Source organism: Orbicella franksi, chromosome 9 (genome assembly GCF_964199315.1).
Source record: "Orbicella franksi chromosome 9, jaOrbFran1.1, whole genome shotgun sequence".
Classification (NCBI taxonomy): Eukaryota; Metazoa; Cnidaria; class Anthozoa; order Scleractinia; family Merulinidae; genus Orbicella; species Orbicella franksi.
Window position 1 is genome coordinate 3,184,801 of NC_138153.1, and position 17,651 is coordinate 3,202,451.

The 17,651-nt window shown below is 38.4% G+C and overlaps 2 protein-coding genes across 2 annotated transcripts in view; both read right to left on the reverse strand.

Annotated features, from left to right (window-relative positions):
- Window positions 1-17,651, reverse strand: part of LOC145496604 (uncharacterized) — an 82,016-nt gene that overhangs the window by 50,679 nt on the left and 13,686 nt on the right. The window lies entirely within an intron of this gene.
- Window positions 13,653-17,643, reverse strand: LOC145497304 (uncharacterized). Its single transcript, XM_081477128.1, has 3 exons — window positions 16,790-17,643; window positions 15,278-15,517; window positions 13,653-14,123 (listed from the first exon to the last, which is right to left on the reverse strand). The coding sequence occupies exons 1-3, from the start codon at window positions 17,638-17,640 to the stop codon at window positions 13,787-13,789; spliced, it is 1,428 nt and encodes a 475-aa protein (XP_081333254.1). The 5' UTR covers window positions 17,641-17,643; the 3' UTR covers window positions 13,653-13,786.

Below are 17,651 nucleotides of genomic sequence, written 5' to 3' on the forward strand. Positions count from 1 at the left end.
CGTTTTCACAATATTACCTTAACCCTTCAAGAGGCATTTGAAACCGCCGCACAGATAAAAGAAAAGCTTGAAAAAGCGGAATTCGATGGTGCATTTTGCAAAAAATTCAAACTTCTAATCCATAGATTTTCTTCATTTTTTCGCTAAACGTAGAAAATCGGTGGAAAAAATGATCCGTCAAAAGAAAAATAGGGGTCACCGAACGTCTAAGATCGTTAAATCCAGGCAAAGCTATAGCTATGGCCTTCTGCCCTACCATTGTTCATTTCATTACTTAGCGCGCGCATCGATGCATGACGTGGCGTGGGAATTTGCGCGCGCAGTTAATCAGGATGCGCAGAAACAATTAGCGCGAGCGTCCTTAAGTTCCCTGTGGAAGACGCAATGTTGGATAAAAGTGTTTGCACTGTATTCAAGTCAGCCTGGAATTACCAGGGTTAAGACGGAAAACGAAGATATCAGCTAATATATACAATTTGCTTTTAGTACTACCATGCCAGTACCACTCGAAAGGAATTGCCGCAGAATCTGGTCTAGGAGGTATGGTACTGAATAGCTTGTGTATTGTATTCCAGCTTCATAATTGGTTGATACGCATGCTCAGACAGCGTCCCTCTTCTCTCTGAAGTGCAGATGGAAAGGTTTTTGGGCGACCTTCACAATTTACAAGGTTCTTTCATTTGGCCAAACGAAATAATCGATAAAGAACACAAACAATGCCCCGAGCCCCACGAACAAGAGAGGTACAGGTTAACAAGCACCAATCAAAATAGGTCGAGGTTTTAAAGTGGTGCAGATTAAATGGGACTAAAACGGTATTTCTCCCAGGAACACAAGATAAGTGCCAACAAACCTGCTGATATGTGAGAGTTTTATGTAATGATTTACAATACCTGATACATACTAGTTATGCAAAGCTCTCTCGTGGTATACCATGGAATATTACACCAGTCACTTGAATTTTCTAGTTATGCACACGAGCCTTTAGGCGAGTGTGTATACCAAGAAAATACAAGTGACAAGTGAGATATCCCATCGTATACCACGAGAGAGCGCTGCACAACTATTTTATACCATGCCATAGAAAATACAGTGGCCAACACAATCAATGCGATATTCACTCGGCGGCTGGGTGTAATACCGTCGAATATACAACGGCTCTCCTGTATTGTGATTGATTGTATTTTCTATGGTATGGTATAAAAAAAAATACAATACACAGAAAATAAAATACAATACAATTCTTTACACTGACAATAAAATATAATCAATTTATTAATGTTAATACATGACACAAGGCTGCCCTCATTTTTGAGCCAGAGAGTCATGGAAGAAGCGCTTGACAATAAACGAAAAATTGAAAAAAAAACAAAAAAACTAAAAATAAATGTTATTATAATTGAATATATAGAATATAGTAAAAATATTGAAATATGAGCATCAGTAAAAAATACAACAAAATGAATCATCACTAAACGGAACTAAGCAGCATAGTGGAATATTTGAACGACAAATTATTGTGGTGTTACAAGTTAATGTTACTTATTTGAGGGGAGGGGGATTAAGTTCGCTAACTGCTATGTTTGTCTTCCTTTTTGTGGCAATCGTAAATGATTAGGTTCGACTGGCATCACTGTGGACCCCTCATTGCCCAGTAAGTACAGTATAATTACATTAACTAACAAATTAAATAAATTAAATCTCTTCCTGCTTGAACTCGTGGGGCAAAGATCACTTCTTATACGTACACAGATATACAAACAGGTAGATGGAAATTGAAGCTCATTTGCGTCGGCCATAGGATTCAGGGCCTTAGCTAGTACAGCAAGAACCCGCGTGTAAGAACCTAGTGGTTTAAGAACCTGCTGGCAGAAGTTTGCCATTTTAATACCCAAACATATAAGAACCTGTTTAGCCAAGCAAGATCAAGCAGCTAAATTATGATAAACATTTTAACCAGAGGTCAAAGAGTGTGACATTGAGATTATAATAACTATATATTACAAGAAAATACATTGTACAGTTGTGAGTAAATACTGTATATTTAGGACCAAACCCAAGCTTATTTATTTTTCTGGCAATCAACAACTATATCTCCTTCATGATTAAGAACCTACTTAGCCTAAATTGCCAATGACGACCCCAAACTAAAAAAAACCATTTTGCCAGACCTTAAAAAAAAATGTAGGTTCTTACAAGTGGGTTTTTACTGTAATAGGAAAACCCAGACACATCCCCATTTCTGGAACCTACCGTTTCCCAAACATCCTAATAACTCGGCGAACCATGCAAATCTCGTTTTCTTTGCAAGAACGAGTTCAATAAAGATTGTTGCTCCTGTTGTTATTTCTTCCCTTGGGTTTATGTTGTTTCATTGTAATTAATTTTACCACTGATACCTCAAATTCCAAATTTCTCTTACAATTGTGGTTTGAGAAATTGGGTATCGCTGCAAGTTTGAAACCGGCCTAATTTAGTCCGCGTCCACACTACGCCGGAGGAATTTGAAAACGAAGGTTTCACTCTCAAACCGCATCAAATGTTTTCCGTCCACACTACGCCGGAGAACGTAACAATCATCGGTCATTTTGGATTTTTGCTTGAGTAAAACTCGGGCAGGCAGTTATTACGATTATCATTCGAAAAGCTTCGTTTTCAAAATGCTGTCTGTCCTCACTAAAACGCAAAGCCGGCGTTTTCAAATTTCCTCCGGTTTGAAGAGCGTTTTCGAAAAGGATTGGTGTGGACCGTAGGCCTACACTGAGAAATAAATCTCCGTTTTCAAATTTTCCCGGCGTAGTGTGGATGGAGCCTTATATTAATAGCTTTGCACAAAAATCTGGCTCTTTTTAAGTAGTTTTGCTATCTGTGATTTATTTTAGTCCTTGACATGGCGCATCCAGATGGCGTGACGGATGATAGATTCATTACTCATTATTAAGTTAATTGAATTGGTCAGGTAGGATGACTCTTTGCACTGAAACCGTTTGTAGAATAACAATTAATCAAACAATCAATCAATCCATTATTGAACGTGGTCAGCACCCTTAGCTAGAAGTTAGTTTCCATTTATGCCACAAAATAACTAAACAGTAATAGAAAAATAACAACTTCAGTGGAAGTATATAAATTTATGTAAAAATGATCAAGAATCAAGATAGCGATGGTCACAATATCTAGTTTAACAAAGTCTGAAATGAAAAAAAAAAATATATAAAAGTACTAGAAAATCATCTAAAAAAATTGGCCCACATCTCTTGCAAAGTCTTATAGAACTTGAAGAGATCTTTCCTTTCCTCGTTCAGCGCACTCTTATCCGAGAGAGGGTAAGGGTAGGGAAAAGTGGGGTACTTGACTCGGCGAAGCTAAAGTTCAGGACTAAACATTATATTTGGAATTATCAGTTCGGGTGCTATTAAAGTTTCTTTTAAAGCTTAGCGATTAATTGACTGATTATTTCTTTTTGACAGACAAAACCGCAGAAAATGGGAAACGTCAACTCGGACAAGCGACTTGTCTTTTAGCGGTAGTTAGTAGAAGCTTTTAATAGAGAAGCTCAGCAGTGATGTGAGAAAACAAACTAAAACCAAGATTAAAGAACTTTACCTTCTTCAATTTTCATTTTCTTTGAATTTACGAAGGCATATATGTTCCTCTGCCAGGGATGCATTAGACACAAGACTACAAACATTCTGTCACTTTTTGCTTCAGTCCTTTATCTTGTGCAATCAGAGTTTCAGATACGTCTGAACAGAATCCAGCTCACTCCTAGCCAAGAAATAGCCGTATTTAAACGAAGTGGCCGAGGCGACCCACTAAATTGTTTTGCGTCTATAACCCGAGATGACGTTTTCCTTGCAATAGCCTGCGATGTTTGGCAATAGAACATGGTTTCACTGGCACCTAAGCATAAGCAACCAGGGTACGCAGAATGCCTGTTGTAAGGACTCTTTCCTTACAAAGGCGCTCATTATCAACTCCCTACTACGTCCAGGTGTATTCCTTATGCTTATCGCTGGGTATGCATCAATGAAAACCAGCCTTTCAAGTTTTCACACAGGATATGCAGTCCACATCACCGGCGTTCACTTTTTTCTCCTTATCAGTCCGGCGCAATGTCAGTTTACACGCAAAGAATCTCGGGAAGGACTCCCTTACAAAAAATACGGGGTTGGTACCTTATATGGGGGTCAAAAGAGCGTTTTTGGCATCTCTTAGGGTGACCTACCTCAAAAGGTGCACAGCGGGAGCTTTCGCGGTACCTTTTAGGGTATGGAGCCAAAAAAAATAATATGACAGGAGATATTTGACTATCAACTTTATGAGTAGAGGGTAATTGAAGGAATCGTCTTTATCACTATTCATCATTATGAATGTGTTGTTTTAGAATTGGTACCTCTGAGAAGTGAAAAAATATTCAAACCACGCCTACAAAACAGGATCTTGGTACACCTTAGGGGTTCATCCCCTTCTCTTTTATATATGAGTCTCCCCCCCACCCGGACTAAGAAAGTGCGAGGCAAATATAGTGGCACATAACAACATGACGGTTGCCAATTGTTTGCGAATGGATCCTGCCTGAAATGTGGATTTGCCCTCTTCTAAGTTTCAAACCCGGGGTGCGAGCATCACACCTGATACAGTAGAAAAGGGTTTTACTGGCTCTTTATTTCTTGCCTCTTCTGCGTATATCGACGCTCACTCGATCCGTTCTGGTCACATAGATATCGTATGAGTTTTAGTAAGGACATATCGTTTCGCCAGTACCTTAGAAGTCGTCATGTAAAAATTAAACTAATAGCCTCGCAGAATCTCGTGGCTATTTAAAAACTTCCATGCCTAAGTTTTTTTTATTGAATTTATTCTAAGTTGGCGTTTCCTTTGCCAATTATTTACAGAGGGGCAAACGTATCAACGAGGTACATGTGAAACTTGAACCAATTTGTCAAAATAAGGCCCTTACGACAAATCTGTCTGTTGGAAAGAGAGAAATTTTTCCCAGAGGCATTTTCAAGTAAGGCAAAACCGCTCCCGTTTGTTTTTGGCAAAAATTTGCGATAAATAAGAAAGCGGCCCTGTTTGAAAATAGCCAATGACTTCTCCCGCTTCTCAACTACCTGTATCATATCCTTTTTATGCACCCGACAAAATAACAAGCCGTTCACATGACAAAGTATTTTAAATATAATAATATCCTTTGTATTGCTCAATACTGGTTGAGGTAAAGTTATAATTATTGGAATCTTTTTCAGACCATGTCCAGCAAAGCGTTGGTACAACTATAGTTTTCCATTTTTTAAAATTTTATTTTATTATTTATATTTATTTATTATTTTATTGTTATTTTTAATATTACGAGCTCGTTTTCTGCGTTATTGCAGTTATGGAAAGGTGCGTATTATCAAACCCCCCGTCTAGTCCCGTCCTCACCCCCTGAGAAAAACAGTATAGTTTCGGGCCTGCCAACGTAACGCTTTCGGTGCAATTGCCACAGGGTGATAATTTTTTTCTTCAGGAAGATAATGTTAATTTAAACTTAACAAGATATTTCCCACACAGAGAGATTTTAATATAATTATGGGGTTTAAAATATTTATTTAGCGAAACGCAACCGTTCCCGATGCCTTTTTCACTAAAAAAATAATAATTACTAATGTTATTTTTTTTATTTCTGTGATTGTTCACTTCGTGAGATGTAATGTTTTTTTCTAAACTCTCATTATTGATACTTACAAAAATAAAAGCTTCCTCTTTTTAATTGAATTATTCGTGCTAAAGATTTTCAAAGCTTTTATCGCACATGTCGAACCTCCTCAAAGATGAAAAGCATTCAATAGAAATTGAATGACACAATATGATACTATGATTGTATCAAACTTCGAAATAAAGACTTAAAAAAAAACTATTATCTAAAAACTGAATTGAAATATTTAGAATAAAGGCCTTCTGGTTTTGATTGTTTAATTTTCCCTCCCAGAATTACTGTCACATAGGACATAATTGTTATTAAGCTCTCAGGGACCTCTTGCCGAAATTATAGCATAACTGAGGATTACATGTAAAGGATTCAGAAATCCGGCCTGTCAATTGACAAAAATCTTCACAACAGTTGCGACGCTGAAGTTTATATTTACAATCGACAACTTCTTCTCGTCTGCTTCATAGGTTGGTACTATTCCCTAAATGTTAAACAAAAACTAAAATTTAAAACTCGATCATAGAATGAAAGTAACAGTACTAAAATTTAAATTCCTTCAGCGAAAAATAACTTGCAATTAATACGTCTAGGGAGATTAACTAGTTCTTGACTTTCACCTGAGCGAGGAATAGTACATTTTGAATATAGATTTCAGGTCGACACTTTCTTTCAAGCATTTCCAAAGTACCCCAGCCCTTATGAAAAGTATTAGGTGAAAACAAAAGGTTTTTGGGAGAAAAATCACCTATCAAAAAATTCCCTCCACTGTTTTGCGCGTCGTGTCATTGATGTTAGAATGTACATTTGAGTTTGTTCGGACAATTCCTCCCAAGTTTGAAAGTCTATCCCAGCAATTTCAATTTCTTTAGGAAGCAAAGGAGAAACAATTTAATCTGAAATAGCAATAGCAAAATGTTATTTACTGCTCTGAAACAACTTAAATTAATTATTTAGATCGTATGAAGCCAGATTTCTTCCTCAGTTCTGCTGGGACCGCACGGTCTAGACAATCTGACTAAAACGCACGGTGCGTGTTGTAAACTAGGAGTCAAAATCTAGCCCCGACTTCCAGAACATCTGATGCGTTTTTTTCCTTTAGAATATATCCACCGTTGACTTTATGAAAAAGCTATATAGCTATTGATCGAAACACTCGTCACTGAAACAGTTGTATTCAGCAAATTTAAACACTTATTTTGGCACTCATTTGGCGGCAAATTGTTGCACCCGAGTGGACTAACGTAATGCTAAGGACATGCAGCAAGTAAAATTAAAATCAGTTCAGGATCAAAACGAGTACCTGGTAATGCAAAAAGGGACAGTTTGGCTTCGAGACATTTTCAAATGCCTTTGTTTTCCTAATAGCTGAAAAAATATCAAACAAGTTGACATTATCGATAAGATTAATCGTGTCACTACGATCACTTTTGTCGGCTAATGACAGTCAAAAACTACATCTGAATTTGATTTGCCCTATGTAAAACTAGTCATCAAGTACGATAAAGGTGTTATCAAACCAGTGAGTAAACTATTTTGTTCACTACGATGTTAAACATGTTAGCTATCAAAAACAAAGTTGGTTGATCATTCAACAGGGGCTGTGGAGAACTGTATTGCAGAATTCGGACTAATCAGGGACCTAGTACGCATGCTTAGTTTTTTTTCACCACGCACCAGATTTCTATGTAGTAAAACGATTCTTTTTCTTAGGATTCCTCCGAAATTCATCATGAAGGCCGTTATTCTTGCCGCTATTCTGCTGGCAGTCCACCTTGCTGTCGATTCTGCTCCTGGTATGAAACTTTCATTTCTCCTTTAAGTGTTACACATTGTCAGGAGGACAGGTGACGAGAATTTAAATAGAGTATCATCAAATGCAATGACAGGATACTGTTTTGAGTGTACTAGCAAATTGTCAGGACTAAATTATAACATTGAAAGGAGTTTTGCAACCAACCGGTATGGAGAGCTGTGGGTTGAACTGAAAGAACTGACTCTTAGCAATATGATATAAGCTGCATGGTTTCTCTTCAGCAGATAGTCTTCCGGGCCATAGCTAGTAACAGCGAAATCAACGCACTTGCCTCAGCTATTTTCTTCGCTTGTTCAATTCTTGTTTATATATGAAAATCTATATACCTAGGAAGAGAATTTAACCATGGACACAATTTTTTCATGGACATTGCCTCCGTCGTAATTTTCTTTTTTTGTGGCTACGGTCCTACTCTTAATCAAAACTGATTTTACCCTACTCAGTGATATACGACAAATCCGACAGTGTTTAATCCGACAGGCGTATTAATTGAATTAATACGCCTGATTTTGGAGTCCCGTTTCATTCTGATCTAATATAACCGGGACATGCAGCTTTATCGTGTATTGAGGCTTTGTCCCTCTGTTACGGAAGATGGTATGTAGCCTGCAGGCAACCAAAGCGTTACTTGCGCTAACAACACACATAGCCAAAAACCGAGGATTTTCGCGAAAATTGTTGGGTGCATTCCATTGTGCCAGATCGACTGGTCAGAGATCAGTGGGAATACCCGAGGAAAATGGAACAATATTTCCCGATAAAACCTAGCCAATTAAGAGAAATGGCTCTTACCATTTTTTATTCTTTTCCCGATTCCCTACGTAAAATGAAATATACTGAAAAAAAAAAAACAAAAACAAAAACAAAAAAAACAGTAGGGGCAATGAACCGGTTTGCCAAAATGGAACGGCAAATTTTGGTCCGACCGGTCTGACTGATCAAAGTAGACCACCTCCAGAGGTGCTCCCGAAAATTCCGGTCGGACCGAACCGAAACGGACCTTTCCATTTGTTTTCCTGCCAACCTTGCCAGAATTTTTGGCATAATGAGAAGCACCCATCGACTCTCGTCCGTTATGCCCATTAGGGTATAAAGCAAATTAATATGTTATTGTGAAAATTGCTGCAATGTTTCAATCGGCAGTTGAAGAAGACGAGGAGATAATCAAGGAGATTCAACGGCTGGTAAAAGGTAACTGCTTCGTCAGCTTATCTCTCATGTTTCTCTTTAGCCGAGTGTACAGTTCCTTGATCAGTTGAGGAAGGTGGGTTTGGCTGGGAATGACGGTGACTCGTCCCCAGTCGTCTTTTTACAATCTCATACAGCGCGCGTGGAACGAGGCGGGGTGGGGCGCAGGGTGAGATGGGTAGGGAGAAAGGGAGAGAGGGAATATGAAGACGACTGGGAACGAGTCAGGGAATGACATGTGCCACGAATGCTTCAAGTTACTAAGAGGTCTTCTAAAGCTAGGCCAGGAACTGGGGAATGGTATCTTTCAAACTCTCGTCACCAGCAAAACCTTGGTATTGCGGTCTATGTGGATGTTACATCCCTGAGAGGAATAAACCTGGATTCTTTGGTTTTCCCTCGTCAATAAATCGAAATAGTGTTTTCACATTCTTCCATGTATCGAAACAGTTGGGAATATAACTTTAATTCAAGATAAGGGAAAATGCTTAAGAAATGTACCACGGAATGTCTTGCCTAACGGACAACTAGTCCGGCCTTGAGCTGGCCATCTGGAAAGAGCGCACAGGACGTAGCCCGGCCCGAAATAAGATTATTTGATCTTCCCCGCACTCCCCTTCCTTGCTATACATAAATCATCATCTGTCCCTTTCTCGTCATGCGAAACATAAGCCTCTTGCCATAAATACACAAGATAGAGGGTTTCATTTTAAAGATTAGAAGAATACAAGCGTTGTTCTTTTGTTAATATGTGATGAATATCAGGTGAAGTTTGAATCCTTCTTTTTGCTGGCTTACAGAATGTCGACAGTATTTGACAGAGATAGGAAAACAATTTGTCTTGAACGTTCTTGAAAATGCCGTGTTTGAAGAGAGAATTGTCATCGCCGGTCGACGAGTAATGCGCATGCATTATTGTCGTGAATCGGATAACACAGGTACGTTGTTCACTGTACTTGAATTCTCATCTAGTGCGATGGTTAATTAATACATATTGATTTAAGCTGGTAAATGATCGTGAAAACGAAGGTCTCTAAACGGCTGGCCTCTAATAAGCAACATAGCAATATGGGCAGACCCATTTAGCGGGATGTTTATTATCAACTTCTCTAAGCGAGATTAGCCCTCCCCTCCAAAAAACTGCTGCTTAAATATTGCACCTTGCGCATCTGGGCATGTAGTTCATGATTATACCTATGTCCTAAAAATAATCATCATCATCATCATCATCATCATCATCATCAACATAATCATAATATTTAGACAGGATAAACCCCGTCAGTGTAATAAACACTGGTATCAAAGGAGGTCCTGTTATTTATAGAGTACATAAGTAAAATTACAAAGGGTCTAAAAGGTAAAAATTCACTAAGAAAATTGTCACACGGCCAAACTTATATAAAAGAAATATACATCTACACGTAAAACTAAAACAGTACTAGTGAAAACCACCTTCTATGCGCTGGTGAAAAGAGCCCTAAAGTAAAACTTGCATTCATTATAAATATATGCCGTCCAAACCTCTGGTTTTGGCTGGAATTTAGCGCAGAGCGAAACAAGGCAGCGGCGGATCCAGGATTTTTCTCAGGAGGGTTTGTACCACTAAGGAATGACGTAAACTGACGGGTGAGGTAAACAAATTTTAGAAGCTGATACGAAGAAGAAGGCTTCATCTCAGGAGGGAGAGGGGTGCGCACCCCCTGCACCCTCCTTCTGGATCCATCCCTGCAAGGTCCTTCCGATAAGCACAGCAGCGTTAAATACGTCGATAATAAGTCTCGATCATCAGTTCGTAAATCTTCGTATGCGGCTGACTATTTATTTTAGTCTTTTACCGAGCACGTTTCTATAACAATCACTTCATTTCTTTCACAGGTCCTTGTCACAATGAAAAGATTGCGAAAGCCGTGGAACTAGTAGTTAAACTGCTCGACGAAAAGCCGGGTGAGATCAAACATACACAATACAACACGCTTAAAACCATAAGTCTACAACTAGCTGAGATGACTGATCACAAAATAGCAATAATAACCAATCAGATCTCAGTTGGAACCCAGTATCAAGCGCGAGAAATTTCTCGAAGATTTCTGATTGGCCGGTGAACGTTTAGTGCACCGACTGGAGATAAAATAGAACCAATATAAAACTCCATCCAGTTAAACAAATCAGTAAAAGTGAATTGTTTTATTCTTGTCTTGAGAGATTCATTTTAAGACTTGCTACCGGTCGACCTTCGCTTAGTCATGGAAATGAAATATTATTGGAAAGGACTATCAGAAAGTCTCAGTTGTTTTAAGATCTCTACTGAGACCTGAAAATACACAAGCTGTCAATTGTGCGCTAACTCTATCAGTAATATCGAATTTTTCTTTATTTTGCAGGTTACCATATCCTAGCAAACCCTGAGGCAACCAAGGTAATCTACGGTAACGCCGATTCACTGAATAACTGGATGATAAAACGTTTTTGTTTTTAAGTCCTTCAAAGTTATAAGGTAGATTCACGCCATTCTCACGGAAGGGGGAAAATTTTATGGCGTGCAGTACATTATACCGGGCTTAATATCTGGGTCTTTCTCTTCCTCCATTTTAACAATGAAGGTGTCAAGAACGAACGCATTTTATGCTGAAATGTATCCTCACTACCTTCACTTTTAATCATAGTTTTCATACGATTAAGCTGTTCTCGTTTTGAAGCTTAAGTAGTGTAAAATTTGAAGAACTGAAAAAAAAACTATAAATTTTCCTTCTCTTCTATCAATATCCTCTCTTTTCTGGGACGTGTTTAAAGTACGAAAAACACGAAATAGCGAAATGGCGAAATGGCATTACGGTTAGCCAAATAGCGCTCTGGTTAGCCTAAATTAGCGCTCTGGTTAGCCTTAATATCGCTCAGGTCCGCCTAAATATCACTGCCGACAGTGGTTAGCTCTCGATGATTGTGACGGCGTACCCTTTTTTAACACAGACACCCGTATCCCACAATGACTCTTACCTCCTTAACCGTTCTGCAATTTCGTCATTCCGTGTTTTAAACACGTCCTCTTCTGTACCCCCCTGGTCGTTTAGCGTCACTAAATAAACCGTGGTTTTCGCAGCTGCTACTTACCGGGGGAGTTATGGGTGCTTAAAAGGTAGGGACTGGGTGGGGACATTTGAACGTGAGTCCCGACCTGAGAAAGGGCGGAATAAGGATGGACTTTTCTGGCTCCAAAAATGTGCTGAAGGGAGCGGATTTGTAGTTCCCTGGGACTCTCGTCTAGATCTGTCACTGCTACTTAAACAGCTTATTAAAGAATTCACTCCATTTGATAACTCATGCACAGTAAATGAGTCATAAGGAGTCAAGTGCTAATTGTAGTATATTCTTTTAAGAAACTTGTGATTGAACCACCCGAAGCCTATGATGTGGTGAGTGGACCGTCAACTTTATTTAATATAAGCTTAAGTTCTGTAGACGGAGCGGCACTGTGCGGCACAAACAGGCAGGCCGGACTGAATGCTAAGTTATCAAGGGGAAAACGCATGGGTAATCCACTCTTTGAAAAGCTATACCCTGAAAGCTCCTTTGGACATCTGCTGGAACCACATGTGTTCCATGTACTTAGCTGAGCTCATCTGCTCAACCGAAACAGTTAACTGTCGCAAATCTTTACAACCTCAAAATTCTGTGATATTCCTTATTTTATGCAAACTGTGAAATCCTAATCTCTTATTAAATAATTTCCATATTCTATGACAATTTTGCAAGCTTTATATATCAGACACAATGAACCGCTGCCTGATAAGCTCAGTTGGTAGCGCGCCAGACTGCTGTGTGGGAGATCGACTGAGGGTTCGAGCCCCAGCTGGACCAATAACTCAGGATCTTGAAATAACTGAGGAGAATGTGTTACCTTTGTAATTACATCTGCAAATGGTTATACGTTCAAGTCTTCTCGGATGAAGACTACAAACCGTAGGCCCCGTCTCCTGCATCTTCAGTGTTACATGGTTAACAGGGGACGTTGAAGAACCCACACACATATCGCAAAGAATAGGGTACGGAGTTCCCGGTGTTGTGGTCTGGCCTTGTCTCACGGGTTGCTGCTTCACATAGGGTTAACCTTATTGCACCTTTCCCCCTTTAAGAAAAATGGTTCTGTCTATGTCTGTGTCTTACATGCTCTAAAGGACATGTAACTATATATTGATCATATATTCCTACGGAAGTAATGCTCAAACTAGACCTTTTATTGCTGGACAGTGCACTACCATCATTATTTTTTCACCTTTACTTTAAAAAATAATTTAATTCGAGGCATCTGAGTGTAAGATAGCAAAGTTCAACTGCATTCTTTGAATCTTTATTTTGCCTTTTTTTTCCAGAAGAATACTACAGAAAGGTGTACAAACCTGATACGTGATTTTGTGCTGAGAAATCAGCATGCAGGTTAATCCGTTGACACTCTTCAAACAACGCTTAAATGATTCACTGTACCATACTTGATTGACAGTGACAATAAACAAAACGGAAATTCACAGAAAAAGCCTTTTTGTTGTTTTTATCAGCCATCTGCTAAGGGTAGACCATTTGTCTTTTGAGAGGGTGTGTGGGTGATTTGGTAGGGGCACAAATCTTTTTTTTAACTAGGAAATTTTTTCTTGGGATGTGTATATGCAAGATATTTAAATCTCTGTGTAACAAGCTTTTTTCAGTTCACTAAAAGTGTGTGAATGTTTTTTTTTTCGGCAGTAATTGAGTGCATGAATCTTTGTTTAGTACAAGTATGCTTGCAGGATATATATATATATTTTCAAAATAACCTACCCTTCTCCTCAAAAGTCAAATGGTCCACCCCTAAGCACATAAATAACCCATGGCCAGGGTTGTCACTAAGTACAACCCTGCATGGCTGGTGGTGTCTGTTGAAAATTATCTGGAGATTCACTAAAATCATTTAATAGTAATTTTAACAAATCAACTGAAAGAAGATCTGTCTCTGACTCCCTATTTGCATCATAATAATGCTATAACCAAATCATGGGAGAAAACTTCAGGTAATATTGTTTCTCAGTATCACTTATTGATTTATAAATACATCATCATTATTTACACCATCCACCCTGAGTAACAATGGGGGTACCAGCAAGACATTTTGGCGGGATGACTTCTTCGCCATAATAATTGATGATGATCATTTGTGGCATTATAGAAACAAGTTCATCCAGTAATTCATCTGGTACTAGATTACACTGTGTTGCATCAAGCCGTCTTAATCTAGGCATGCATTGAGGAATTTCTTTCAACGGTTTTCCACGCAAGTCTTTTGCACCACAAATATTCATATCAACCATTTGAGTGCAGTTGTGGACCACACGTTCCAGGCCGACATCAGTAACATCCCAACACCAGGAGATATCGATGCTTTGCAGTTTTCTACAGCTGTTGAAAAACAAAAGATAATTTATATAGTAAATTACTTTCTTTTTAATGAGATTTCAAAAAGAATACTCTTGTAGGTGATGTTCATCACCTTGGTCTCCTGACCAGCAATTTTCTTGCATTTGCAATATTTAATGAAATCTTTGGATCCATTTTCTTTACATCTCTGGCATCTCAGAGTTAAAGACCTTGCATGTGCAGAGCTTAAGTCAAAAAGAGTCAATTTAGCAATTTGGTTACTAGAAAAATGTTTTTTGTGATCTTGACCAAAAGCTTCAAGACCCTCTACATGCATCATATATCTTCAGGAAGAATTCACAATCTAATCATATTTTTCATAGAGTGGTTTTAAATCGAGTAATGTTACATCAAAACCATTCAGGCTCCTTCTTGGCATAGAAGACACAGTTCACTTCACAAGTGAATGCTACCCTACAAACCTATGGTTTTCATTGTTTTCATCCTTTTTTGTCCTTTTGTTCTCTATTGTTTTATGTCAGCTGTGTCTTCTACACCGAGTAAAAGCCAAAATTCAATGAGCCAATCGCAACTCAAACTAAATACATTTGATTGACTCAGGGCACAGGAAACTGCATGCAAGCGAGTCATAATTAGTTTTATTTTTACTTCTGATTCGATGAAAACATGGTGTTAGTTTTTTAATTCAAAACCAATTACATTTCGAAACTCAAGTGAAAACAATCCTAACATCAGTAAGTTGAAGATGTATCTGGTGTTTGCTATCATAGTAGGAGGTCAGACAAAGTTCATTGAACCAATATCTTTACCCTATACTAGTTGGTAAAGTGGTCAAGTTGACAAACATAAGTTAATTTATTAGAGCTGGTGCATGGAGCTCCAAAAAGTAAGCCCTTCACAAAATTTTAGTCAGTTTTCCCGGTCAGGTTGTTTTAATCACAGTCTCACTGTTAGTGATAGGTAGATGACATATACAGCAGAATCCTGATTTTTCAAATCTCCAGAGGAAATGAAAATTGGTTTGAGAAATTGAAGAGTTTGAGAAATCGGTGGTAAAACTGCAGTGTCCAACTGAGGAGGGGAAACAATTTTTGGCTAGAGTTATCGGAAAGTTTGAAAAATTGAGGGTTCAAGAAATCAGTATTCTACTCTATTAATTAATGATTATATGGTACCTGTCAGCCAAGGCTTTAACAGCAATGTCATTAAGCTTTGTGCACTCAGCTACATTGATGTGCAGTAACCCCGTGGCACTACCAGTTCTCTGTGGGTGAAGATGCTCAAATAGCTCCTTAAGACCCTCTGCAGAAAATTCTGCACCTTTCTTTAGTGTTAATGACACTAGATTCACCATACTCTGCATACATATCAAGGATTGGTCAGTCAGTGAGTCACAAAATGACAACCCAAAAGATCTGCAAGTAGAGATAAAACAGCCACGGTCACTTGAATATCAAAATAAGCATTACCAGTGCACCTTCCCCATCCCAGATTGTCACACAATTTAACAAGATGGTGCTTACCGTTGACAATATTGTTTCAATTGATGACAGACTGGAAACAGACCAGAGGAGCCAAGCTAGTAATAATGACATTTTGATGCAGTAAATAAGAGTGCTGCTAGCTGAAGGTAGTGTACAAATGTCCCACAAAATTAGTCTGTTACTGTGACATCATCAATTTCAAAAAGCTCAGTTTTCAAAATGTTTAAAATTGTCTTAATACACAAAAATGCAAGTCTGGCATTTTCAAATTCCCTTGGTTTGAAGAGTATTTTTAAAAACCTCTGTTTTTCATAGACCCAGAAATAGAGGTGCCTTTCAAATTTCCCCGGTGTAGTGAGGATGGGGCCTTAGAAACAGGCTACATACATAGGCCTTAGAAGAAGGGCTATGGATTGTTTTCACTTGACATCATCAAAACTAAAGAGCCACGAAAGTTTTTATCTTCATCAGGCATAAGGGATCTAAACTTATACCTGTTAACAACTTTTCAGCTCAATAGCATGCTCGGTTTAGAAACCAGTGCATTTTGAATTTTAGAGATATGGCAGTGCATGACACAAAGCTAGGATTGCATTTGTTGAAAAATATACACTTTTCTCGTGATCTTTAGCCACTTTAGGAATTAAAGTATTAGGAAAAGTGCTTGTGTACATGTTTGTTGGTTCAGTTCAGATATGTAGCTGACGAGATAGCCAAAGTAAGTTCCAGATGTTTACAATATTTTCCGGCCACCATATTGGTGGACCATGGAGGTCCACAAACATGGCATTTCCATACTGGGACCTGTAAATTTGCGCAAAACATTTCCATGAATATCTGAAGTTTGGGAAAGTGCGGAGACCTAAAACTTTGAGAAGTCTCTTCTTTACTTATCTCCTATAACACTGCAGTTCCTTGACTTTATCTACTGCATATTTTTTGATTTATTTTTTCGTTATGTAACAGTGAAAGCAATCTATATATAGGCAGTTATATGTACATTAACTATCAAGTATTTATAGATTAACTATCTACATGTACATATAGTACACAGGGGTAACATGTCTCCACTGAAACTAGCTTTAGCTGAGTGATACTTGACCTTCCTGAACACATATTACTTATAGATAAAATAAAATGTTAAAAAATAAATAGAAAGAAATAAATAAATACAAATAATTTGTAATGAATGAGTTTGCTCACTTTAAGTGTCGGCATTTTACAATAAGCTCAACAGTATCATCAATCATGTTCTCCCCATCTAACCATAAATGCTCAAGACGACCACAACAATTCTCAACCAACACTGCTATGGCATCATGGGTAATCCACTGAACACCATCAAAGTTAAGGTAGCAAAGTTGATGACACTCTGTAGAGAGGAACTTAAGTCCATTGTCTGTAAGATGGGTACAGTGGGAAGCATTTAGCTTCCTTAATGGCAACTTGTTAAGGCCCTCTAAACAGTGATCTGTCACAGCACATCCTGCTAAATTCATGTCACGCAAGTTAGGGCAAAACGTGACAAATTGACCAAGAATATGTCCAGTAACTTGATCGCAGAAAGAAAGTGACAGCGCCTGCAAGTAAGGACACGATTGAGCCAAAATGCTACAGCCGTGTAAAGAAAGTTCAGTTCTTGGCTGAAGACAGAGTTCTTTGAGAAGTGGACACGTTGATTTTATAAAATCGCTGATTTCTTCAAGCGAAAATACTCGGTTGCTTTTCTCCAATGACAGTTTCTGCCGTAAAAGAGGACATTTCGAATAATGAAGCCACAGTTTGCAAACCACAGAGACGTATTTGCATAATTCTTGAACAGTTAAGAACGAAAAGATGTTAATGATAAGCTCTTCTGGAAGAATATCGAATGGACAGAAATTCCCCCCCTTTTCTGAATCATGCTTTTTCGGAAAATGCTTTTCGGGAATTTCTTCCAAGAGAAACGTTTCTTCGATGTCATTATCGTCAAATTCATTGCCAAGTTCGTCTTCATCTAAATCTGAATAACTCACAATCTCCGCAAACGCTTCAAACCCAACTCCGGAATCCATCAATTCATGCT

Coding starts and splice junctions, on each gene's coding strand:
- LOC145497304 (XM_081477128.1), bottom strand. CDS start 17,640: ATGGATTCCGGAGTTGGGTTTGAAGCGTTTGCGGAGATTGTGAGTTAT. Junction 15,518..16,789: donor GTAAAATGCCGACACTTAAA/GTGAGCAAACTC, acceptor CTCTACTTGCAG/ATCTTTTGGGTTGTCATTTT. Junction 14,124..15,277: donor GTTAAAGCCTTGGCTGACAG/GTACCATATAAT, acceptor GTTTTTCAACAG/CTGTAGAAAACTGCAAAGCA.